Source organism: Ambystoma mexicanum, chromosome 9 (genome assembly GCF_040938575.1).
Source record: "Ambystoma mexicanum isolate Mex_15411 chromosome 9, UKY_AmexF1_1, whole genome shotgun sequence".
NCBI lineage: Eukaryota > Metazoa > Chordata > Amphibia > Caudata > Ambystomatidae > Ambystoma > Ambystoma mexicanum.
Window position 1 is genome coordinate 1,220,841,672 of NC_090931.1, and position 24,362 is coordinate 1,220,866,033.

Below are 24,362 nucleotides of genomic sequence, written 5' to 3' on the forward strand. Positions count from 1 at the left end.
TTAAACCAACGGCGGTGAATAGTATTCTACACACACAGAGCAATCATGTACATATTATCAGGAATATTGCATACGGAGAACTATTGAGGGTCAAAGATACTGCAGCACTGAAGAAACATTCCAAAAAACGCTATGATGTTAAAAGAGGCTATCAACAGGAAAATCTGGACAGAGCAATATCAAGAGCATAAAAAAATTCCAAGGAGCTACTTACTTCCCAACAAACAGGAAAAAACTAACAAAATGACCAAAGTTAATTTCATTACCACGTACAGTAGTGATTCATATATCACTAAGAGCATCTTGAAAAAACATTGGAATATCCTTAAGACAGACGATACCATCAATAAATATCTGGAGGAAAATCCAACTATCATATTTTGGAAAGCCCCAACACTGAAGTAATACGTCATCCCAAGCTTCCTAAAAACTGAGCCTCCAAACAACTTAAGTAGGTTCTTGAATGCACCACCACCAACTGAGACTTTTAAATGTGGGAACTGCAAAATTTGTCCACAGATCCTTAATGGAACCAAAAAACAAATCTTACCAAATGGAAAAAGTAAACTCATAAATCAGTTTATCAACTGTAGCAGCACATTTGTTATATATGGTATCAAACACGTTTGCAACAGAATGTATATAGGAAGCACAAGAAGGGCACTGAAAATAAGACTGATGGAACACTTGCGAGCAATAAAAAATGGTGATCTAAGTTATCCATTGGCTACACACTTTTGTTGAGAACAACAATTAACTCAGATGCATGAAATCAAGTTCCTGGGGCTAGAGAAAGTGAAATCCCCGGAGAGAGGAGGAAATAGTGAGTTCCTCTTGCGAAAAAGAGATGCAAAATGGATCTGCCTCATGGACAAGTGCCAGTCAGGCCTGAAACATGAGATGGCCTATTGGCTATGAATCGAAGTGTTGACTAATGAAATTGAATATATGAAATGTAGTATCACGTCTGTCATAGGATTTACCAAATTGTTGTTATTTTTGTTAGATGACTATATATTTTTGAAAACTCTACATGCAAAATTAAAATGGTTGCATAACGTCTTAAATGCGTCAAAGGACACGACAACGAGATTTCATTATTCTAAATAAACACTTATTTGAGATATAATTATACCAAATAACGGCATTCAAAATGGCCGCATTACGGTTTTAAATGCAAAAACATCATCACGTTAATGTACGTGATGATGTCATTCCGCCGCTGCATAAAACCAGAACAGAAACAGTTTGTCAATCACAACGCAGATTGTGCGATGTGAGAGAAAGAATCATATCTTTTGCTCTTTGAGAAAAAGATAAGGCAAGGAATGGGTCTCCTTAAGTGGAGAGAAGAGGCCACTCAACTTTTTCTAAAGTATAGGGTTTTGAATTAGCCGGTTTCTGGCCAATGTTAAAAATAACTATGGGGACAAATGGAATATAAAGTTAGTTTTGAAAGGATCTGGATCGAAGAGCCCTTTCTGCAATTTGGCATTACATACTTCGAGCAAAAAGGAAATTAGTTACTGAATATACACAATACAACAGTCATAATTTATTTCTAAAGGTAACTGAACATAGAAGACATAATTGAATCTAACAGGAAAAACATCAAGGCTTTTCTTGATTTTAAAAGACAGCAAATATTCAGGGTGAGTATGTTAAATGGAACGAATCGTGTACCTAAATGTGTAGAGAAAAACATTTAAGAAGTGTGCATTATTCATAAAATAACTCCTTTTCTTTTCATCCCTTGTTTTTCTATTCTGTTTGTTGAGGTATATTACCTTTCATGTTAGTCCCTCTCCTGATGAACCATGGGAACCACTATGGGGAAACACGTGTTGAGAGATGAGCAGAGCATATGAAAATGAAACTGTATGAAATTAATACAAAACTAAAGACAAAATTGTGAAAAAAATGGTATGGCAAATAATACAATACGAACAAAAAAACGATTTGGAAAATACAAAATAAAAAAGTACTATGTCAAGCACAAGAAAATGTGTATGTGCTTATTGAAGACAAACTAAGTTTCAAACAGTTAGCGCACAGTCTAAAGGCACCACATAAAGTCAAGCATGTGCTGATGCAACCCTGGCTATTGCCTTGTATTCTTGGACTGTAGTCCTGAATTTTTTACTGGAAAACTACACATACAAAAATGCAAAGAATCAAATAAGGGCTTGATGGGCTCTAGTTGCCTGACACAAGGACAGGGTAAGAGATTCAATTAATGTTGCGGTAAACCCAAAAGACATGCTCTACCCAAAGCTAGTAAAAATCATGTTGCACAAGAGAGGAAGGGAACGGTACATGAAAGATATTATGTTTATCTGTGTATTTATTTTCAAAGCTGCATGCAGGACAAAACACTGGCCACCCATTGAAGAAAAAAAAAACACTTGTGGTCTGACTAATATTCTGATAACACAGAACAATAAAGCCTTTGGTAAAAATATAAAGTTTGTATATTTACTAAGTGGATGGTTAAAAATATTCTGGACAATGCAAGGAAGAGACAGTCCCTGTACTGTTCCACAAATTAAGAGTTACTCGAAATAAATGTTTAATTTCAGTTAGACTTCAAACACTGTCATTTTAAACAACATAACTTTAATAAAAACATAATTTGTTTGTTAAGTTAAATATTTGTGACGACAATCGGGAGATATGTAAGGAAAAAGTATTGAACACGCATACAACAATGGGGGACATGGCAAAGTATGCACTAACTTTGCACTATTTTAGAGATCAGCTAAACACTAGCGGTAGAATGGGGCAGGAGGGCACACAGAAAATGGTGGTTCCAAGTTGGGGTAAGAGTGTTTTCTTCTTTCCTGACATGGACATGCTTGCTAGGGAGGGGGTGTTAGTGTAGGGGAGGAAGGAGGTTTTGGTGAAGAGAGTTAATTATATGTAGCACTTTGTAGAAGGGTTTAAAGTGATACACCGGGGGAAAATGCTTTTGTCAATCAAGAGGCTAACTGTTTGATGTGTCATGATGGAGAATGTATGTTTCTGCCGGCATAAGCAGAGTTGTTATTGTTGGGGAGGGGCTGCTCAATCAGAGTCATGTTTGAGACTACCAGGTGAGCCACCCTCTTGGGAAGGGTTTGAAAGAGTGGATGACAGGTTTCACATAAGGGTATGATGGACTATAGTTCTTCTTTGCAGTGCGACTGTATGGATCTATCAGAGAGCTGGAGGAGATTCGAAGATTTTCTTGTTGATATACCTAGTGGTACAGGTGCTCAATAAAAAAGATTTGAGAAAGAAAATTGTGTTGCTTTTAGGAGTTCAGTGATCCAACTTCCAGATATGTTACAATGATTACATGTTATGCTCCATAAATACCACATATTTCAGGATTAAGGTTATACCATATACATGACATGTATGTACATACCATCGTACAAGACAATGAGCTCTTGGAGGAAAATCATTGTCTGTTACCAACAAATCTTGCAAGGCTAATGGCAGTGTGTCTGAAAAACAAAAAAATACAATAAATATTACACGTCATAACCAAAATCACTATACAGTAAAATACGCATTCTTAAAGACAAATCTAAAGTAAATATATTCGAATAATTGAAACTTTCCATTTTACTCTGTCCCTTCAGAAGCATGCTTGAAAACCATCTCTCTGGACTACACCAATCAAGTCAACTATAATCCAAAAAGCTTTAGTTGCCCCTGACCCATCACACCCTATTCTGTAAAAACGACCCTGGAGCCGAAAATTATGGTTGCAACAACAAATGAAAACATGCCACACTTCGACAGTCCATACATGAATCCTATCCATGCTAGAATGCATCCTCAAGAGACAAAAAGTCCTTGGATCTTGGCAAACACATCCGGGTCTATCCCACACATGAAACGCATCTAAACCGTGATGCATATGGCGTTACAATAGGGTGTGTTTTGGTCATTCTTCAATGACAGGAAGCAGCAGTTGAAATGGGGTACCTCTGCAGTTGAGTCACTGGTGGAGTCACTAAAGGCCCCTCTCACCCACTGCTTTCATATATACATTACTATTATCTGCCCCCCCCCGCCACAATCCATTCCTCGGACGAGGACACCAAGATGTACTCCAGCTCCAGGGGCCCAAAGAAACTCTTGGCTTGTGCAACTATTTGCTTGAAGGCCATATACATGAATGGGTTGAGAACTGGAATTGGCTCAAGCATAAGGTACTCCTCCTAGGCCTTGGCGATATAGTCAGTTTCACACAGATGTACTCAACCTCTAAAGCTGCAAAACTCCACCAACCCCCCCCCCCCCCCCCCCCAACTACTCGATCAACTAGGCAGGCTCTTTTAATACCATGACGGATCACTAGAGATCTACTTACACAACTACCACAACATCAACTCAGAGCTCAATGCATTTATTAAAAGGAATTGTCCTTCAACATTAGACAGCTCGGAACCCATGTGTGAGGGATATTTTATTGTTGCAGCTTTACCACCATTGATTTCAATGGGGCCCTAATCATATTTGTATATGTCTGAGATTCTTGTCTGACTTTTCCAGAAAGTAAAACCTTTTTAGCTTCTCTCACATACTCAACACATTTATATTGGGGACAATGGTCAGTCCCTAAGGCTGCCAGCGCAGGAAGACTGTTTAGCCCAATAATGTTTTGTGTAGTTTTTCATGTTGTATTACACACCACCTTTAGTTGAGTGTTACAGGGACACTGGGCCTCATTAGGGGTCTGGCTGTAACCGGCAGGTTGCCGCCGGACCCGTAAATATTTACTGCTGCCTGACTTCCCGGTGCCACTGGAAGATTACAACCCTGGCTGCCCGGAGGTGCCGGTAAAATGTAACTCCCATTCCCATAGAGTCCCATGGGACTCTATGGGAGTGGGGACACGGAAGCACCAACACCGTTGCCAACGGTGCCAGTGCTTATGTGACCGGTCTGTCTAGCGTGGCTGTTGTGCCCGGCAGGGTCAGGCCTGTCAGCCATGGCAGCTCCAGCAGGCAGACTTGTAATATGCCATTTCAGAAACAAGGGTGCCAGTAAGTTTACCAGCACCCTTGTTTCCGGACTGGCAGGGTCCTAATGAGGCTCAATGTCCTTTTTTCTATGTGTCTCGCAAAATTATATGCCTTTATGATGTGCCTAGGACAGGCTGTTGGCAGCGAAATGTGTGGGAGTGAATGGTGCTTTACAACTTTTACAGAACAGCAACTTTCTTTTACAGCAATAATGCCATTTTGAATATCAACTACTCAAATGGCTGCCCTACATGTTTAAGAACTGTCCTTTGGTCATCTTGTCTTTTTTTGGCACGCTTCCTGCATTGTGGACCGGAAAACTCGAAATATGAGCATGCACTTTCATGGTGTCCTGATCTGTGCTTTGTGTGAATGGAAATTCAAATGGCTGATCGCAATTCACATTTCTCCCAGGGGAAGTCTGTCACTAGGCAGGTAGGTGAATGTCCATGATTGGATATCCCTCACCCATTTAAATGCTGCAGATCCTTCCTATTGGAGGGCTGGGACCCCCCTGACTGAGATTTTGGATAAGAGGAGAGGGGCTGGAGCCATGAATCCAAAGAAGAAAAAACCCCAACAGGATCAGAACTGCCGTTTAGCTGGACCTAAACCCGAACCTACTTTACCCACTGCACCCGTGACCTCTAAAACTGTACAATGGGATCAATGGCATACATAAGTGGCTCCAGCAATTCTGTAATACCTAGAAGTGAGATTTCCCATAATTGAATTTTAAGGTGCGAGTGTACATGCACCTCTTGTGCCCCCCGACCCCTCACATCACAGGAATTGCCTAGGTGTAAAGTCCACTCCCAAACACTGCACTTAAATGGCTGTGGTGTTCTGACCTAGGATTCCCTAGGCAGCCCTAGAGTTATGGAATCGGGGGTGTACCCCTACTTTGAATTCAATTCTTTTTTTCCTCAATGTTTGCTTTTTACTTACCTGTTGGTGAAGGCCAAAACGTGGGCATAAGAACTAAAAGAAAACCTGTTTTACAGCGTAAGACCACAATGGTGACATCACAGATGACACCACTCAGAACATCACCGATTACATCATACATGACATCAGCGATGAGATCTATAATTACATAAAATGACATTACCGATTAAGTAAGTTATAATATTGTTGTTGACCTCTTTTGATACATATTTTATTTTATTACACTTAAGAACAACAACAAGACATGGAACAATGCACTCATACAGAAGTATGATATGATGTGGTGCATTCTTTTGTAATACTTAACTTATACACTTTAAAATACAAATATGTAAAGTTATACGTATGGTTTGAATTTCATGTATTAGTAAACAGCAATACTTAATTGTAGGAAAAGTACTGGATTCTGGTAAATCTATTTCAGGAATTTAAAACATAATATATTAAGTATACGTAGTAGTAAAAATAAATAAGAATAGCTAGAAGTAGAAACATGTTTAATAGTATTATGAAATTAGTCAGTGTTCACATTCAAATTTACAATTCTCCTCACTGTACTATTACATTAACACATTATTTTCTGAATGACAAAGTTTTATAAAAAATAATCACATACAAAAGAAAGTAGCTGCCCGTGTGCATTGTCAGAATATATATTCTAAGACTTAGAAGTCTGGTTAACTAACATGAAAAAGAATCAGTTACTTATGCTACCTAATTATATACGGCATGTTAACATTTAAAAAAACAGACTACACTGTACTGTGTAAGTGTTAAATATGTACACATGTTATTTCTAAATTTATTTAATCAAACCAGTGACAGTTATTTCATGCATGATGTAAATAGTTATGTAATTTGTGTGTCATCACTGTGGTTATACAGTGGGTGCACAGCTAAGGTGGACTTGCTCGAAATGCGATTGCACTTTGTTGCATTCAATCTGATCAACTTAACTCTCCCTTAACCAATTATTTTTCCCACTGAATTTCAAAGGTTTTGTTGCCATGCATTTTTCAATTAAATCTGATCACCTTATCTCTCTCCTAACTAACGTTTTTTCAATGCATTTCAATGGTTTTGTTATACCATAGATTCTTCAGGGCCCACTAGCCATGGCTTTTGGCTGTGGCCACTGTTCATGTTGCACCAATAGGTTTAATTTGGGGCCCACTAGCCATGGCCATTTTCCATGTCCTTTGGCTGTGGCCACTGTACATGTTGCACCAATAGGTCTCTTTGGGGCCCTCTAGCCGTGGCCTTTGGCCACAGCCTGTAGCACTGGACACTGTACAGGTTTCTTTGGGGCGCTACTAGCATGGCCTTTGTACATGCTGCACCAATAGGTTTTAATTGGGGCCCACTAGCCATGGCCATTGTCCATGTCCTTTGGCTGTGGCCACTGTGCATGTTGCACCAATAGGTTTCTTTGGGGACCACTAGCCATGACCTTCGGCACAGTGACCCATTGCCCACTGCCCAGGAGAGAAGATCTCTCCGAGTCCCATGGGATTCGCCCGATAATAGCAACAAACTACACATACAGCAGCATTGAACTACCCATGTCTGCGGGACTCCTCTGGTATTCCCCCGATAAAGATTGAAACTCCAAAACTCATTCCTGTCCTCATAGGCACTCAACAAGCGCCCCACTCCCCTTTCCATGGTCCCCTCCACTTTTCTCATTTGCTTTTTTCCTTTCTGGCCCTCTCCTGGCTGTTAGCCCCCCATCACTGTTTGGTTCATGTGATGCATTTTCTTCTCCGAGGTGGACTTGATTGAAATGAGAGTGCTGAATTTCAGGGGTTTACTTGCGTTAAATCTGATCACCTTAACTCTCTCTTAACAAATGGTTTTTCACTAATTCAAGGTTTTGCTACATCTTAGTTTCCTCAGGGTCCATTAGCCATGGCCTTCAGTCATGGCCGGTGGCCACGGCCGAACATGTTGCATAGTTTCTTGAGGTCTCACTAGCTGTCGCCACTGTACATGTTACACCAGTATCTTTCTTTTTGGGCCTACTATCCATGGCAGTGTCACACCATTAATTTATTACCAAACACACATTGCCCCCTGCCCAGTAGATTTAGGCACTGTAGATGTTAAACCTTTTTTTCTAACTCCTTACGCGTGTGATAATTTCACAGTAATCATTTCCAATAACGTAAACCCCTGCGGTTGAGTGGCAGTTGGCAGATTCCCACGATAACAGGGAAAATTTCTCAGAATTAAAAAGTCTTCCATGTCCTCACAGGCACTCAACATGTGCCCCCTTCCTTTTTCCAGGTACCCTAACGCCACTCAATTGTCTTTTCCCTCTGTAACCCTCTCACATTACCCCTTATCACTAATTTCTTCATGTAATGCACATTTTTTTTCTGAGCGCCTCTTGCAGTGTTGCTGCTGTAATCGTGAGAGATTAATGTGGTCTTTCCCTGATAAACTGAAAATGTGCTACCCATAACTGGCTCTCTACCCCACAACTTCACATGGCGCCTTCTTTCCCAGTCCCGACCTATAGCCTGATGCGATTGCTATTGCTATTTGCATAGCGCCTACAGCGAGGTCACCTAAGCAATGTCATTCTAAACAAACAGTGTTCCCATAGGAGTGACTACATAAACAGAAGAGTTTTGAGTCTCTTTCTGTTGCCGAGAACGTTATCGGACTCTGTAAGGGCGTGGGGGAATTTGGTACAAATCTGCCTGCAGTTTTCACGCTACGGACGTCCAAAAACTGCACTTTTTCTCCAAGGGAAACAAATGGGAGCAGACTGAAAACTGCATTTTAATGTTTTCCAAAAACATTTTTCATTTGATGTTGAATTGTTCCCATATTTTCCAGTGTGGAGTGGGCCCTTGACAAACCTATTTTAAATGTCATCCAAACCAGTTAAGGAAATTATGTCATCGGTTTGTGCCCAAGTTGTTTCTTATTTGGTCCAAATGTGCCTAGTGTTTTTCAGGGTACAACTGTTGAAAAATGTCACTTTTTCTCTATGGGACATTAAATGGGCTGACAACTGTGAAACTGTGGCGTTTTATTTTCTTAATATCTTTTTCGTTCCATAACGTATTGTTCCCAAATTGTGCAGTTTGGGGGTGGGAGGGCCTTGATAAACGCTTTGAAATTTCATCCGAATCCATCAGGCAAGTCAAAAGTTATGAGCAATAGAATTTTGGGGGAAAAGTGCTGCTTTTTCATTCCTGAAAAGCCTCTCCCCTGCATTGCACCATGGGTGCACCAATGCACCATTATATAGCTATAATTTTGGGAGAAGGGGACCCCCTTTTCCAATCAAATATTTTAACAACTACTGGATGGAATAACCCCAGACCCCACAGTCCCTGGAAATAGTGTCAATGCTTCGTGCCCAGGTTGGTTCGTAACTAGTCCAATTCCATCCAGCGGTTTATGTCGCTGTGCAGAAATGTTGACTTTTTCTGTATGGGGAAATTAATGCGAGTAAGCCGAAAACAGTGTTTTTTGCTTTCTTAATAAATTGATTTTTTAACAAATCATTCCCAGAATTTCCAGGCTGGGGTGGACTTGTGACAAACCTTTTGTTTGCAAAAAATTAGCCAAATCCGTCATGCAAGTCAAAGGTTATTAGCAATTCAGTTGGCGGGTTTCCTATGGAACTTGATACTAAACTTAACTATAGTGGGGTGACCACCGCACTTAAATATTGTATGCTTTAGTGTAGTATCCTTAACGTTTAGTTGCCTTTGTGTTTGGGCTTACAAAAAAAGTATATTTTTATTCTTTTCAGTAGGGTATTTATTGAGTGCAGACCTAGCATTGAGAAGCAACAGAGCACTTTACCATCCTAGGGGAAGAACATGGTGAGGGGGAGCAGTGAAAGGAGTGGAGAGCGAATAACAGGGGATGAAGAAGGTGGGGAATTTGTCAGCATGGCATCTACAATCAATATGGGGAGGGACCAGTGGGGATCAGAATACCCAGTTTCAGGTAGTATGTGTAGTGGAGGGCGGGAAGACCTAGACGCTAAGGAGGAGCCATTCCTTGAAAGAGGGTCTTAAATTCCTTCCTGAACTATAGAAGCGAGGGGGCAAGTCTGATGCTTGTGGTTCTTTCCTTCCTGCACTAGCGGAGTTCAAGTCTGCACATGTCCTGACTTTTGGTGGATCAGAGGCCTTGAGAGATGCTGACTTTCTTCAGTGAGGTAGCTTGGGGGACTTCAGGGTGACAGCAGGATTTGAAGATGATACAGGATTCCAGCGGGAGCCAGTCAAGTTCTATGAGGGTCGGGGTGATGTGGTCGAATTCAATGCACAGTGTGGGTTTGTTCAGCTTTAGTTCCCAGTCTTAGGCTTCTTACTTTCCAAGGATCACAAAAGTAATGGTCTTTAAAGGTCATGGGCACTTCCCTCTTTGGTCTTGCCGTCTTTCTCCTTATATTAAGCCACCATCTCGGAACTGCTGTTTCCTCATGTGCTTTTCCTCGCTCAGAGGGTGCTTTCGTGCTCCGGCGAGAAAGTGTGGGAAAGTGTGATGGAAGTCAGGTGTGTGTCATGATCAGTAATTGCCTGACCTTGCCCGACCATTGTATTGGGACAGGTCAGGTATACGGCTCTGGTGTTAGTCTGTTGTCGCTCACTGTGAACTGTCTGTGAGAAAGTGTTCATGTTGGGTAAGGGGGAGGTAGCTCGTTGAGTTCCTTGGTATCCTATCTGAGAGGATGGAGAAAAGGTGTTACAGGGAAGGAGACACCGCGTCTCACCATCCGGTGCTCCACTTCCACTCCCAGAAGACCCCTCATCTAGGTGATCCTCCCACACTGGTCCCCCCATCAGGAACTGAATCCAAAAACGATGGCTGTGTCCTGGCCACGTGGATGACAGATCCCTGGGAACAAGCGGGTGAGACACCTTCAGGTGTCTCACAGCACACAATGATACCAGTGTCTGCTATTAAAAGATTGTACACACTAATCTTGTGAACAATAATATTAGTTAATGGATACCAATAAGCAACGAAATTCCTCATGCAGCAGTTCTTCTGTATGGGCTCACCCAGATGCTGTCAAGTCACATGCCAAGAAATTTTGCAAATTGAATATTCTCTCTGTTTGTGACAGCGAGTTCTGGAAATTAACCAAATAGAATTAAGTGATATATTGAGAAATTGTTTTGAACTACAGTGGTGCCCACTTTGCACAGTTTAGGCATACCAGAAGGTATCATGTTTTAAGATTAAGAACACGAAAACTGAGATACTATCCCGAGGGTTGGCATCAGAAGAGGCAAGACCACTGAGATGTAACCCACTTTAAGTGGGCCATAAGGCACATAAGACATTAGGTTATAAACCAGACTTCAGATTCATCAAAGCTCTTTGCCTCTTGAAGTAGCTAGGTGGAATGAATTGCCCAGTCATGGGTGGGGAGAATTAATAAGACTAAAATGATGGTCCTATCAAGTCTGTTCTACTTCTTTCAGATCATCCCATGGGGGTCCCTAAGCAAGAATTGCTGAAACTTCAAAAAGGAGTGGAGAGCGAATAACAGGGGATGAAGAAGGTGGGGAATTTGTCAGCATGGCATCTACAATCAATCTGGGGAGGGACCAGTGGGGATCAGAATACCCAGTTTCAGGTAGTATGTGGAGTGGAGGGCAGGAAGACCTAGACGTTAAGGAGGAGCCATTGCTTGAAAGAGAGTCTTAAATTCCTTCCTGAACTATAGAAGCGAGGGGGCAAGTCTGATGCTGATAGAGAGGAGGTTCCAGAGTCTTGGGGCATAGATAGAGAAGGCATGTCTTGAGAAGGCATGTCTTGTGGTTCTTTCCTTCCTGCACCAGCGGAGTTCAAGTCTGCACATGTCCTGACTTTTGGTGGATCAGAGGCCTTGAGAGATGCTGACTTTCTTCAGTGAGGTAGCTTGGGGGACTTCAGGGTGACAGCAGGATTTGAAGATGATACAGGATTCCAGCGGGAGCCAGTCAAGTTCTATGAGGGTCGGGGTGATGTGGTCGAATTTGCAGTCCTTTTGTGTGTCATGCTGGAGCATCCAAAACACATCTCAGGGGTGCCAGGTTAGTCGCAGGAAACACTTTCAAAAGGGCACAGCCACCACCCAGGTGGGATCGGACAAGGCTTATTAGATAGCAGATCTGAAGTGTTTTTCCGAGATGACAGGCTTGATTTTCACCAGAGTGAAAGTTGGTACCAAGCCGTTTGTGTCTTCCTTGCTACGTGCTGTTTGAAGGAGAGGAGTTGTCGATGTCAAAAGCAAGTGACTTGGCGCAGGTGGTCAGCTGGGGTGTGAAGCCCTCGAGGTGCATAGCAGAGAGCCACGTCTAGATGCGAGGCTGTTTGGTGTTGTTGGTCAGGTGTAGGATTTCAATCTTGGAGGGGTAGAGCTTCAGGTAAGTAAGTGGGCCATAAGGCACATAAGACATTAGGTTATAAACCAGACTTCAGATTCATCAAAGCCCTTTGCCTCTTGAAGTAGCTAGGTGGAATGAATTGCCCAGTCATGGGTGGGGAGAATTAATAAGACTAAAATGATGGTCCTATGAAGTCTGTTCTACTTCTTTCAGATCATTCCATGGGGGTCCCTAAGCAAGAATTGCTGAAACTTCAAAAAGTGCTGCAGGGTTTTATTTGGGAGAAGAAGGAGCGAGGAAATTGACAAATCGGCACTGTTGGCTCTAATAAACCAAGCAGGCCAAGGGTTTCTGAATACTACATACACATACAAATCGGCACTGTTGGCTCTAATAAACCAAGCAGGCCAAGGGTTTCTGAATACTACATACTACATACAACATACTACCAAAGCAAGAATCCTGGGAGAATTGTGTAAAGTGGAATCAGAAAAACAGTGGTGAGATGGAGACTTAGTGGTTAGGGGACAAAGAATGATGGCTTTGTGGATGCTTGCCAAAGCAGAGAAGACCAGCATTAGTATATATAAACCCGATTACCAGGACTACACTACAGATTTGGGATGAGTTGGCAATAAAGCGGGGCCAATGGCTTTTTTTCTCTCCATTCTGCTAGATTCATAGCAACATTGATTTTTATCCTGCTAGAGGGAGGAACTTGTCACGGTAGGATAGCTCAAGGACAACGTGCTCGCCTTGGAAGTAAGACGACACGGAGCAACGCAGGTTGAATCCCCGGTTCCGCACTTAAAAACCTCTGGGTATTAAGCATGTTATAAATAATCTATCATATCATATCATTAGTAGGTGGAGGAACAACAGGGGTTAGTGAGTAAGTCATATGTTTAGAGGAGGTGCTATGAAATCCTTTCCTGAATGCATGAGGGAACTTCTGCTTCAGGAGGAAGACGGGTATCAGTGTATCCAACTAGAACACAGGGTGATGCATACACAAATTAGACAAACAGTGGATGGATCCCTGCACCCCTTTAAGAAGCTGGATGTCCATTAACACATCTCCTAACTTGCTCCTATCTATTATTTATAAATATCCTGGAAGAATCGATTGGTCCCCTGTTGAGACCCTACATGGCAGTGGGCCCCATAACATTAATCTAGCAAACAAGTCTTTAAAATCTTTCCCTTGGGACGGGGACCCATGCGAGTGGGGCATCACATTACTCAGAGGCACTGAAACTATGGGTTTTTGCTATAGGGAAAATAAGGTTTCTTTACGTGTGACAAAGTTCCCTTCCTGGAACTTTGTCTGGTGAACACGAGCCAGGTGACTCAAGGAGCTGGGTACTGAGTCAAATCAGCAAAAGTAAAAGAAATTCCCATAATGCCCCTCAGGAACAGAAACAAAACCTGGACCAGATTCATGCGGAATTAGGGACCCTGGAGAGGTTAAACCTGGCCAAATAATCAGTTAGGTCACTTAAGCCAGGGAAGGCATCAGGAAACCTATCTCAGGGCCCAAACACCAAAAGGTAACAGGCAAACTACTTTGAGATGGCCTACATCTCCCACATTGCCCTTGTGCCCCAACTGGAAAACGCAGAATGAACCAGATAAATGATATCATCCCTTCCAGGAAAGGGAAATGTGATGAATTGAGAGAATTCCTCCTCTCTCCCAATCTTGGAGGGGTTGAGCTTCAGGTAAGCAATGGACATCCTCTGCACATGCACAAATGGATCAATGAGAGGCAAATCTTGAGCTTGTGGATGTCTTCGATGGAGGAAGTCTTGAGGTACAGCTGTGAGTCATCTGCATATTAGTGGATGTGGATGTTGTGTGGTGCGAGGAGGGATCCAAGTGGTTCCAGGTAAAGATTGAAGATCACATGGGAGAGATGGCCCCTTGTACGATATCCGGGAATAGATTACCTGCTGATCCATACATGATTATATACAATCGAATGTGATTGTGCCATTTACCTTCTCTGTCCACAGTCCGGTAATCCTGGAGTTATGCATTAGTCAGATTGGAACAAGGGAACGAACCTGGGTGTTACCATCACACATTGTTACAGCTCCAGCAATAGTACAAGAGACAAAATCACAGGCAACAGATTTCTTTTAAATTAAAACCCAGAAAAGATACATTGTTTAATATGAATTGGGACGTCTTGCATTGGTCAGGTGAAGTAAACTGAGCTGGAGTGGCACTAATTAGGGTATGAGCCACAGGGCAAGAGAAGCTGACAAAATAACCAACAGCATGGAAGGAACAACACTAAACTGACTGGTTCTAGGAAGATTTGTAGATGAGTGACTCTACTTAAGGGGCAGCTTACCTCTCTGTTCGCGAACAAAGCAGAAAAACTGATGGGTAAACCCGCTCAACGTAACACCCCCCCTAGGGCACAGGGCAAGCAGGATCCCATTGGGGGTGACATGCGGATATCAGTCATCCTGCCTTGTCGCAAGAGCCTAATTGTTTTGTTGGTTATATATGGGTGTTAAATTGTGTAATAACTTGCATCTTCTTACACAAATGGCTGGTATGGTTTCTGGCCCTTTTCAGGCACAGTCCACGTCTCAGGAGAGAGGCCCTCCACCCCCGGCAGTGAGGAGATTAAAGGCCCAATTTGCATTGGAACACACAAGTAGAGTAGGCCACGGAGCTGTGGAGGAGGAGAGACATCCTCCTGGGAGGTCTAGCAGGATGAAGAAAGCACAAAGCTGGCGTGGCAGATCACACTGCAGCCAAGCCCAAGGAACGCTCTGCAACACTACTGGGATGCAGACAGGAGAAGACCGACCCATGAGTCTCAAGAAGTGGAGCCTAAGTGGTGAACAAGCGGCACAACAAGAAATAAATGCAGAAGACCTGCAGGAAGACAGTGGGAAGGGAGTAATAGCTCCATCAGACAACACCGGTAAGAAGACAGAGGGGAGAAGTCACATCGGCCTACTGAAGTTCCTGCCTGGAGGAGCACTGCACAGAGACAGAAGGTCCAAAATGAACTGGGCACTGTAAGGAAGGCATGGTATCAACAGTAAGACAGACACAAGTGGCCACAGTTCAAGAGTGTTTATTGAACTTTCACAAGGGTGTGATAAACACCCATCTAAACCTAGATCTACAGATGGGAGCAAGCTATGACCATCAAATAATAATAATGCAGTCCTAGTGGAGTCTTGTCAAAATAAAAGGGCTTGTAGCAAAAAAAAACTGTTGCCAATCCTTACCGCTAATTTACAAATAGTGTGGGGTAACGTTCATGAAAAAGAAAGAAGTGTTCACAAAATGATATGTCAGGATGATCGGGCCGTTGGCCTCCCTTCCCCACATTTTCAGCCGGGGCTAGGCGGTTCACTCGAGCAAAGCACACACTCTGGCTTTTTCGACATGAGGATACAGTTCCATTTCCAGCAACGAGGACCTTCTGTGCCCATGTCTCTTTTCTCATCAAAACCTCTTGATTCAGAGGGCTTGTTGTACAAAAATAAGATGCACTGTTCTTTTCTTCTTACAAGTATTCAAAACAGGTGCTTCACCTTGAATCCCCCCTCAGCCGGGTTCAGATCCCTGTTATTTTATGATCATTACTGTGGATCCTCCTCAGCCGGGCTCAGACCAATTGTAGTTCACCTTGGTTTATCGAAGACATTGAATGTGCACAGGAATTAGCCTGACCCATTGCACAACCACTTCGATACAAAGATCTGTTTTACAATACAGTTGCCGTTCAGTTGGATACCTACCAGAGACCTTCGAATGAGCACCCACGTGGCTCCGGACCACTCTGTATACGGTATCCCAAAGTTAATTCACTCGTTTGGTTTCCAATTATATTTGGGTCACTCATCACACGCGTTTCATACACGATCCTCTTTGGATTCCTTCATACAATGTTGCTGCTTGCAACCTTGGTTCAAACACAAGCTGGTTCGGTATTGGTCTCTCCAGCTCACCGGCTGTGGTGTCTTTACTGGTGCTGCTTTGTTGTAGGAGCCAAGGACATTACCACAGCGGCAATCGTTCCTCCCCACCTTGATTATGGACACGGGAGAGCCCCGGGCACCTTCAATGCACAGTGTGGGTTTGTTCAGCTTTAGTTCCCGGTCTAAGGCTTCTTACTTTCCAAGGTTCACAAAAGTAATGGTCTTTAAAGGTCATGGGCACTTGTTTGGTCTCGCCGTCTTTCTCCTTGCATTAAGCCACCATCTCGGAACTGCTGCTTCCTCATGTGCTTTTCCTCGCTCAGAGTGTGCTTTCGTGCTCCGGCATTTATCCGTGTGGGAAAGTGTGATGGAAGTCAGGTGTGTGTCATGATCAGTAATTGCCTGACCTTGCCCGACCATTGTATTGGGACATGTCAGGTATACGGCTCTGGTGTTAGTCTGTTGTCGCTCACTGTGAACTGTCTGTGAGAAAGTGTTCATGTTGGGTAAGGGGGAGGTAGCTGGTTGAGTTCCTTGGTATCCTACCTGAGAGGATGGAGAAAAGGTGTTACAGGGAAGGAGATACCGCGTCTCACCATCCGGTCCTCCACTTCCACTCCCAGAAGACTCCTCATCGAGGTGATCCTCCCACACTGGTCCCCCCATCAGGAACTGAATCCAAAAACGATGGCTGTGTCCTGGCCACGTGGATGACAGATCCCTGGGAACAAGCGGGTGAGACACCTTCAGGTGTCTCACAGCACACAATGATACCAGTGTCTGCTATTAAAAGATTGTACACACTAATCTTGTGAACAATAATATTAGTTAATGGATACCAATAAGCAACGAAATTCCTCATGCAGCAGTTCTTCTGTATGGGTTCACCCAGATGCTGTCAAGTCACATGCCAAGAAATTTTGCAAATTGAATATTCTCTCTGTTTGTGACAGCGAGTTCTGGAAATTAACCAAATAGAATTAAGTGATATATTGAGAAATTGTTTTGAACTACAGTGGTGCCCACTTTGCACAGTTTAGGCATACCAGAAGGTATCATGTTTTAAGATTAAGAACACGAAAACTGAGATACTATCCCGAGGGTTGGCATCAGAAGAGGCAAGACCACTGACATGCAACCCACTTTAAGTGGGCCATAAGGCACATAAGACATTAGGTTATAAACCAGACTTCAGATTCATCAAAGCTCTTTGCCTCTTGAAGTAGCTAGGTGGAATGAATTGCCCAGTCATGGGTGGGGAGAATTAATAAGACTAAAATGATGGTCCTATCAAGTCTGTTCTACTTCTTTCAGATCATCCCATGGGGGTCCCTAAGCAAGAATTGCTGAAACTTCAAAAAGTGCTGCAAGGTTTTATTTGGGAGAAGAAGGAGCGAGGAAATTGACAAATCGGCACTGTTGGCTCTAATAAACCAAGCAGGCCAAGGGTTTCTGAATACTACATACTACATACAAATCGGCACTGTTGGCTCTAATAAACCAAGCAGGCCAAGGGTTTCTGAATACTACATACTACATACGACATACTACCAAAGCAAGAATCCTGGGAGAATTGTGTAAAGTGGAATCAGAAAAACAGTGGTGAGATGGAGACTTAGTGGTTAGGGGACAAAGAATGATGGCTTTGTGGATGGTTGCCAAAGCAGAGAAGACCAGCATTAGTATATACAAACCCGATTACCAGGACTACACTACAGATTTGGGATGAGTTGGCAATAAAGCGGGGCCAATGGCTTTTTTCTCTCCATTCTGTCAGATTCATAGCAACATTGATTTTTATCCTGCTAGAGGGAGGAACTTGTCACGGTAGGATAGCTCAAGGACAACGTGCTCGCCTTGGAAGTAAGACGACACGGAGCAACTCAGGTTGAATCCCCGGTTCCGCACTTAAAAACCTCTGGGTATTAAGCATGTTATAAATAATCTATCATATCATTAGTAGGTGGAGGAACAACAGGGGTTAGTGAGCAAGTCATATGTTTAGAGGAGGTGCTATGAAATCCTTTCCTGAATGCATGAGGGAACTTCTGCTTCAGGAGGAAGACGGGTATCAGTGTATCCAACTAGAACACAGGGTGATGCACACACAAATTAGACAAGCAGTGGATGGATCCCTGCACCCCTTTAAGAAGCTGGATGTCCATTAACACATCTCCTAACTTGCTCCTATCTATTATTTATAAATATCCTGGAAGAATCGATTGGTCCCCTGTTGAGTCCCTACATGGCAGTGGGCCCCATAACATTAATCTAGCAAACAAGTCTTTAAAATCTTTCCCTTGGGACGGGGACCCATGCAAGTGGGGCATCACATTACTCAGAGGCACTGAAACTATGGGTTTTTGCTATAGGGAAAATAAGGTTTCTTTACGTGTGACAAAGTTCCTTTCCTGGAACTTTGTGTGGTGAACACGAGCCAGGTGACTCAAGGAGCTGGGTACTGAGTCAAATCAGCAAAAGTAAAAGAAATTCCCATAATGCCCCTCAGGAACAGAAACAAAACCTGGACCGGATTCATGCGGAATTAGGGACCCTGGAGAGGTTAAACCTCGCCAAATAATCAGTTAGGTCATTTAAGCCAGGGAAGGCATCAGGGAACCTATCTCAGGGCCCAAACACCAAAAGGTAACAGGCAAACTACTTTGAGATGGCCTACATCTCCCACATTGCCCTTGTGTCCCAACTGGAAAATGCAGAATGAACCAGATAAATGATATCATCCCTTCCAGGAAAGGGAAATGTGATGAATTGAGAGAATTCCTCCTCTCTCCCAAAGGGGAACCCTCCCCTTTGAGGCTATAGAGGTGAGCCCGGTTAGCAAGACCCTCCATATGGGTCTGGGCAAATGGGACCTCACTGGAAGAGACTCCCCCTTAGTGGACAAGGACTCCCGTTCCAGTGAGGAACTCACTCAGCCATTCCCCATGATGGCATACATGGAACTATTCGATATGTCAAACAGTATGAAATCCCAAAACCTGTCTGAAGAGAAAGCCAACTTATGCCATTATAAGCAAGAAACAGAATCTGTCTCTTTAAAGAAAAACCTCCAATTAACTCTGATGAGGAGGTAGAGTACATGTCGAACTAAGGCAGGTGAGAGGAAAGCATATGCAAGCAGGAAAGGCCCCCTGGAAGGCCCCAACACCTGAATGATGGGAAGCTGCAGAGAGCTGCAGGGCTTAAGATGTTTAGAAGTGCTCTGAATGCGAGAAGCAACCGCTGGAGACACAGCAGATGCAGGCAGTGACTTCCCAAGGAAAGTGAGGACAGAATGTGGTGGTAGCGTGACTACGAGGACTCCTAGGTGGTCAGGCTGTCCGATCAACACCGCCCACAACACCCCGTGGAGGAATCAGCAAGCAGTCGGGTTACACGCGGAGATACTAAGATGCCAAGCGAGACAGCAAGCTGCTAGAAGAGGATGCAGGCGAAAACAAGCAGACAGAGAAAAGGAATAAAAGAGAAGGTGCCACAGGCCCCAGAGAATTTCCCCTGTAACATTAGAGGTAACAGGGAGAACAGGAGGACCAGGAGGCTGTCAGGGGCTCGTTATGCAAGCAGAAAAACTCATTACAGTACAAATGAAGAAATCTTGAAAACAAATGAACTGTAATACTGGGAGGAAGAGAACCACAATTAATCCCGAGATGTAGAGCAGTAAAACTCGGTTAACACTATCCCTAGAAGAGAGGAAAATATCCTGTTGATGAAGAAACACAGAGTGAAACATAGCAGAGAAATAATACTATAAAGTAAATACAAGAGAAGTCTATTTGAATGTGAGAAAAGGAATCGCAAATACATCTGAGAGTGAGCCCATTAAAACATGGGTAATAATACCCTGGGAAGGGGGGGGGGGCGGAATACCCCATTGTTTAAGAAGCACTGAGTGGAATATTTCCAATAGAGAGAATATTATGAAGTGAAGAGAAGCCCATAGGTTAGAAAGATAGACAAGAAACGATTAAACTGTAAATACCCAGAAAGCAAATGCACACAGGAAAACATACTTTACGAGATTACCCAGAGCCCATTAACCTGGATCAAAAGATATGACAAAGGACAAGAAGGGAAATATGTAAAGAAAACCCTAAAGTGGAGGTAAAGGCCAAACGTCTTGTGAGTGAGTTACAAGAATGATACAGAAGGGGACCAGAGACTTCTAAAATGTACATATTAACTGGAAGTCCAAAGTAAAAGACGATAAGTGCAAGAAGCTACCATCCTGAGAAGGGAGGCATTCTCCTGACCTTAGTTTGTTAGAATAGTGGTCTGGTCAGTTAGAATTAGTTTTGGACAGATTTATTCATTTGAACATTTCCCGACAATTGACAAGCACCTTAGTTATTTACATAGGTAAGGAACACCCATATACAATAGGGAAAGCTAGGCCTTATTCTTACCATTTAATAAATCATTTTTTTTAGAAATGTCATCACTGTGTCTGCGTTAGAGTTATCCCTCTGACCCGCCACAAGGACCATATGAATACCCTTCAAGGGCTGGAAGACCCTTGGGGGAAACAAACAATCCTAGAGTTCCCCTAATACACTGGCCTTCTGTGATGAATCCGATGGCATCATCACTTCTTTCCCAGCAATAACCTTCTCCCGTGTGTCTAGGGGACGGCAGCTGCTACTTGATCCTTACCCGGGGGGGCAGTTATATGAGGGAGGATAAAATGGGGGAGACAATAGGGTTGTGGTATCATCGATTGAGACATGGTATCCCCCTTTCCTTTCTGAAGATACACTGCTGATTCCCCATGCCCTAATAGCCTGTTGTAATACCTACCATCTTCCACCCATGGAGAGTAGTCGAAATCTTTTGTTACACTCCTAAGTCCAACTCTCAAAGTCTAATCTGTCTTGTAAAATTATGAAAGACACTTTTCCCAATTCCAATTTCTTCCAAACCTAGTTTGCCTTTAAAACCCATTGCAAACATACAGTGTTTTCAGGAAGGGACTACTATTCCTACTATTCCCACAATTCCCACAACCCTGGGACGAGGTAGAGGAGCGGAGTAATGCAGAGCATGGGAATCCACGATGCATAAGCAGCGTTCTAGTGGTAGGGAGTGGACACCTGTGCCCAGGACATTTAAATTCGCTGAAGCAAGGAACACAGAAGCTGCTGGCAGAAGTGAGTTGCTCCTCTCTGTGTGAGGGAACATCTGGAAGAAAGTCGATGGAGCCTACCGGCTCGGAAATCTGAATGGAGAAGACTGCTGGAAGCACATGACAAGCGACAAGAATGCTAGAAGACAGCAGAGGGGGCTCCTGGGCGTTCACCTAAATTGGAGAACATTGCTTTGCTCACCGGAATCCCATGCGAAGAAGACAAGTGCAGCAGAAGCCTCAGGAAGCAGGAAAGAGGTGGAGAAACGGTTGCAAAGCAGAAAGCAGCAAGAGACAGTCACCGGCAGACCACAGAAGAAACGAGAAACACCATCAAGAACTGGCAAGTCCAACACCGGGGAGCACTGGCGGCCATGCCAAACAGATAAAGAGAGAAAGAGAGAGAAAGAGAAAAAGAGAGAAAGAGACAGAGAGAAAGAGAGACAGAGAGAAAAGGAGCAGTATATGAAACCAGAGAGAGGGACTGAAAACGCAGTTTTCTAAGAGGAGAGACTTTCAAGATAGTCAATGCATGTTGCACACATATAAGAAAGACACTTAGAGGCCCCATGCAAGAAAGCCTGGCAGAAGAGTATACCAGGCAGTAGCAAATTTGTAAAATAAATTTTGGTAGGGAAATGCACCAGTCAAGTTGGTAGTGAATAATATACAAGAAGTAATCCGCAGACTGTGTTGGTTTAAGAGACTGAGGAGCCCAACACCTAGAAGAAGAACATATCAGATTTAGTAACTGCATAAAAGTTAAAAGGCTAAACAGTATTGTGAATTACCTGTGGTGGTAGGTGAAGAACAATGAAAGGAAGTCCTGAGAAGGATATATCAGGACTATACAGAGACTGTGTTATACAAGAAAAGAAGAACGATGGTCTGGGAAGGGAAAGCAAACAACCTCTGGGATCAAACCCCCTAACGCTAAGGGGCTTTCTGTTTTGATGAAAAAAAGAAACCTCCTTTTGTATACACTGAAGTTGTTGTCCACAAGGGTGGGAAAAATCCATGGGAAAAGAAAAACCATACTTTAAAGCCAAGATACTTGAGAACTTGTATGCAGACAACTTTTGTTGTTGACCCAAAGCAACCACAAGAACTTTTATTCGTAACCCAAGAAAGCGACAAAGAATCCAGGGGAAGAGAAACACCCTCCGGAGCAAGGATATTCATCTTTGATAGACTTCTTTTTGTGGGAGTTAAAAAATGCTTTCTTTAGAACATTTACAAAACACTCAAGGCCAAAGACATCCTTTTCACTTCAGAATTAATTTGTTTAGATTGTGTCAGAATAGTACTTTGGACACAGGAAATGTTTATTTTTGACTTTTTGTTTTATTCAACATCTGGCGTGGGTTATATGGTCTCTTCTAGGGATGCTCATGGCGGCTCTGAGGGCATTGTTTTGTGTGGTTTGCAGTCTGTGAATGTTTTTGGAGGAGGTGCCAGCTAGGAGGGCGTTGCAATAATTGAGTTTGGCTCCTATAGTTGCACTAGCTATGGCCAAGCGGTTGGGGGTGGATAAGTAGGGTTTAATGGCCTTGATGAGTTTGGTGCTGAACGCTGATACAGAGGCTATGGAGCTGACTTGTTTGTTCATCGATAGATTTGCATCAATGTGAACACCTAGAGTCTTGACAGAGGATGATACAGAGATGGTCGAGTTGTCAATGTTGAAGTTGTTGTATTGGGGTTTAGTTTTGATAATGTGTTTGTCTGGCCCAGGATGAGAATTCCAGTCTTCTCCCCGTTAAGACAGAGGCCATTGATTGCCATCCAAGCTTGGATAGTGGCATAGATGTTGTGAAGGCCTGTGGCGTCTTGGTGATAGAGTCCAGATAGGGGTAAAAGTACTTGAGTGTCGTCTGCATAGTTTGTATATGCAACACTCATGGAGTCGAGTAGGTTGAAGATGGGTTTTGTGAAGAGGTTATAGAGGGTGGGGGCTGTACAAGATACTTGGGGTACACCACAGTTTATAGTGGTAGGATCTGCGTTAACTGTGTCGGAGTAGACCTTCATGGCTCTTCCTTCAAGGAAGGAAGTGATCCAAGATGCTGCTTGATTAGAGAAATGGGCTGCATGGGTGAGGTGGGTGGTGAGTGTTTGGTGATCTACCAGGTCAAAAGCAGCTGATAGCTCGAGAAGGAGGAGCAAGGCAAGTTTCCCTTTGTCCATGATCTGTGAGATTTGATATTTTAGGTCTAATAAGGCAGATTCTGTTCCATGCCTGACACGGAAGCCAGATTGTCTTTTGCCGAGTATGGAGTTATCTTCTATGTATGATTGGATCTGGATGTGAGCTGCTTTGTCCAGGATTTTTAGGAGGAACGGGACTGTTATCAGTCTGTAGTTGTTGGGTTGCGCTGGGTCAAATGTGGCCTTTTTGTTTTTAGAAGGGGCCGCACCCAGGCTTCCTTGAGATTGTTTGGGACAGTTCCTGTTTGGAAAGATGCGTTAATGAAGGCAGTAATCAGGGGTGCTAGGTCATTGACGCGTTCCTTGATGATTTTGGGAGGGCAAATCCAAAGGAGAGGGATGGTTTGAGGTTTTTGATGAGATTAAGGACCTCAGGTTCAGTGACGTCTCTGAAGGAGAATTGAGCGCGATTGAGATTACTATGCTTGTCTTTTGTAGGGCGGTTGGTTTTTTGGTTTGGGAGGGCTTCGCAGTGGTTTTGGATTATGTTCTGGAGGAGTTTTATTTTGTTGAGCATGGCGGACTGAATGCTGGCACACTAGGCGTTGTCTTTAGTTTTCTCGTCAGCGGTAGCCAGAGGAGTGACTAATTCATTAAAGATTGCGAATAGTTCTTTAGCCTGGGGGTTGGCCTTTGAGATCCTATCATTGAAGGAGTTGCATTTTGCTGCTAAAATGGCTTTTTTATATTGGAGGGCTATTTGTTTGAAGAGGTTCTTATTTAGATCACTCGGATCCGTTTG

The 24,362-nt window shown here is 43.2% G+C and overlaps 1 protein-coding gene across 2 annotated transcripts in view; it reads right to left on the reverse strand.

Annotated features, from left to right (window-relative positions):
• Positions 1–24,362, reverse strand: part of RAB3GAP1 (RAB3 GTPase activating protein catalytic subunit 1) — a 1,600,561-nt gene that overhangs the window by 1,418,325 nt on the left and 157,874 nt on the right. For both annotated transcript variants that reach the window (XM_069616562.1, XM_069616561.1), the window contains exon 5: positions 3,410–3,488. In XM_069616562.1, the coding sequence (XP_069472663.1) occupies positions 3,410–3,488 (79 nt within the window). The remainder of the gene's footprint in view (positions 1–3,409; positions 3,489–24,362) is intronic.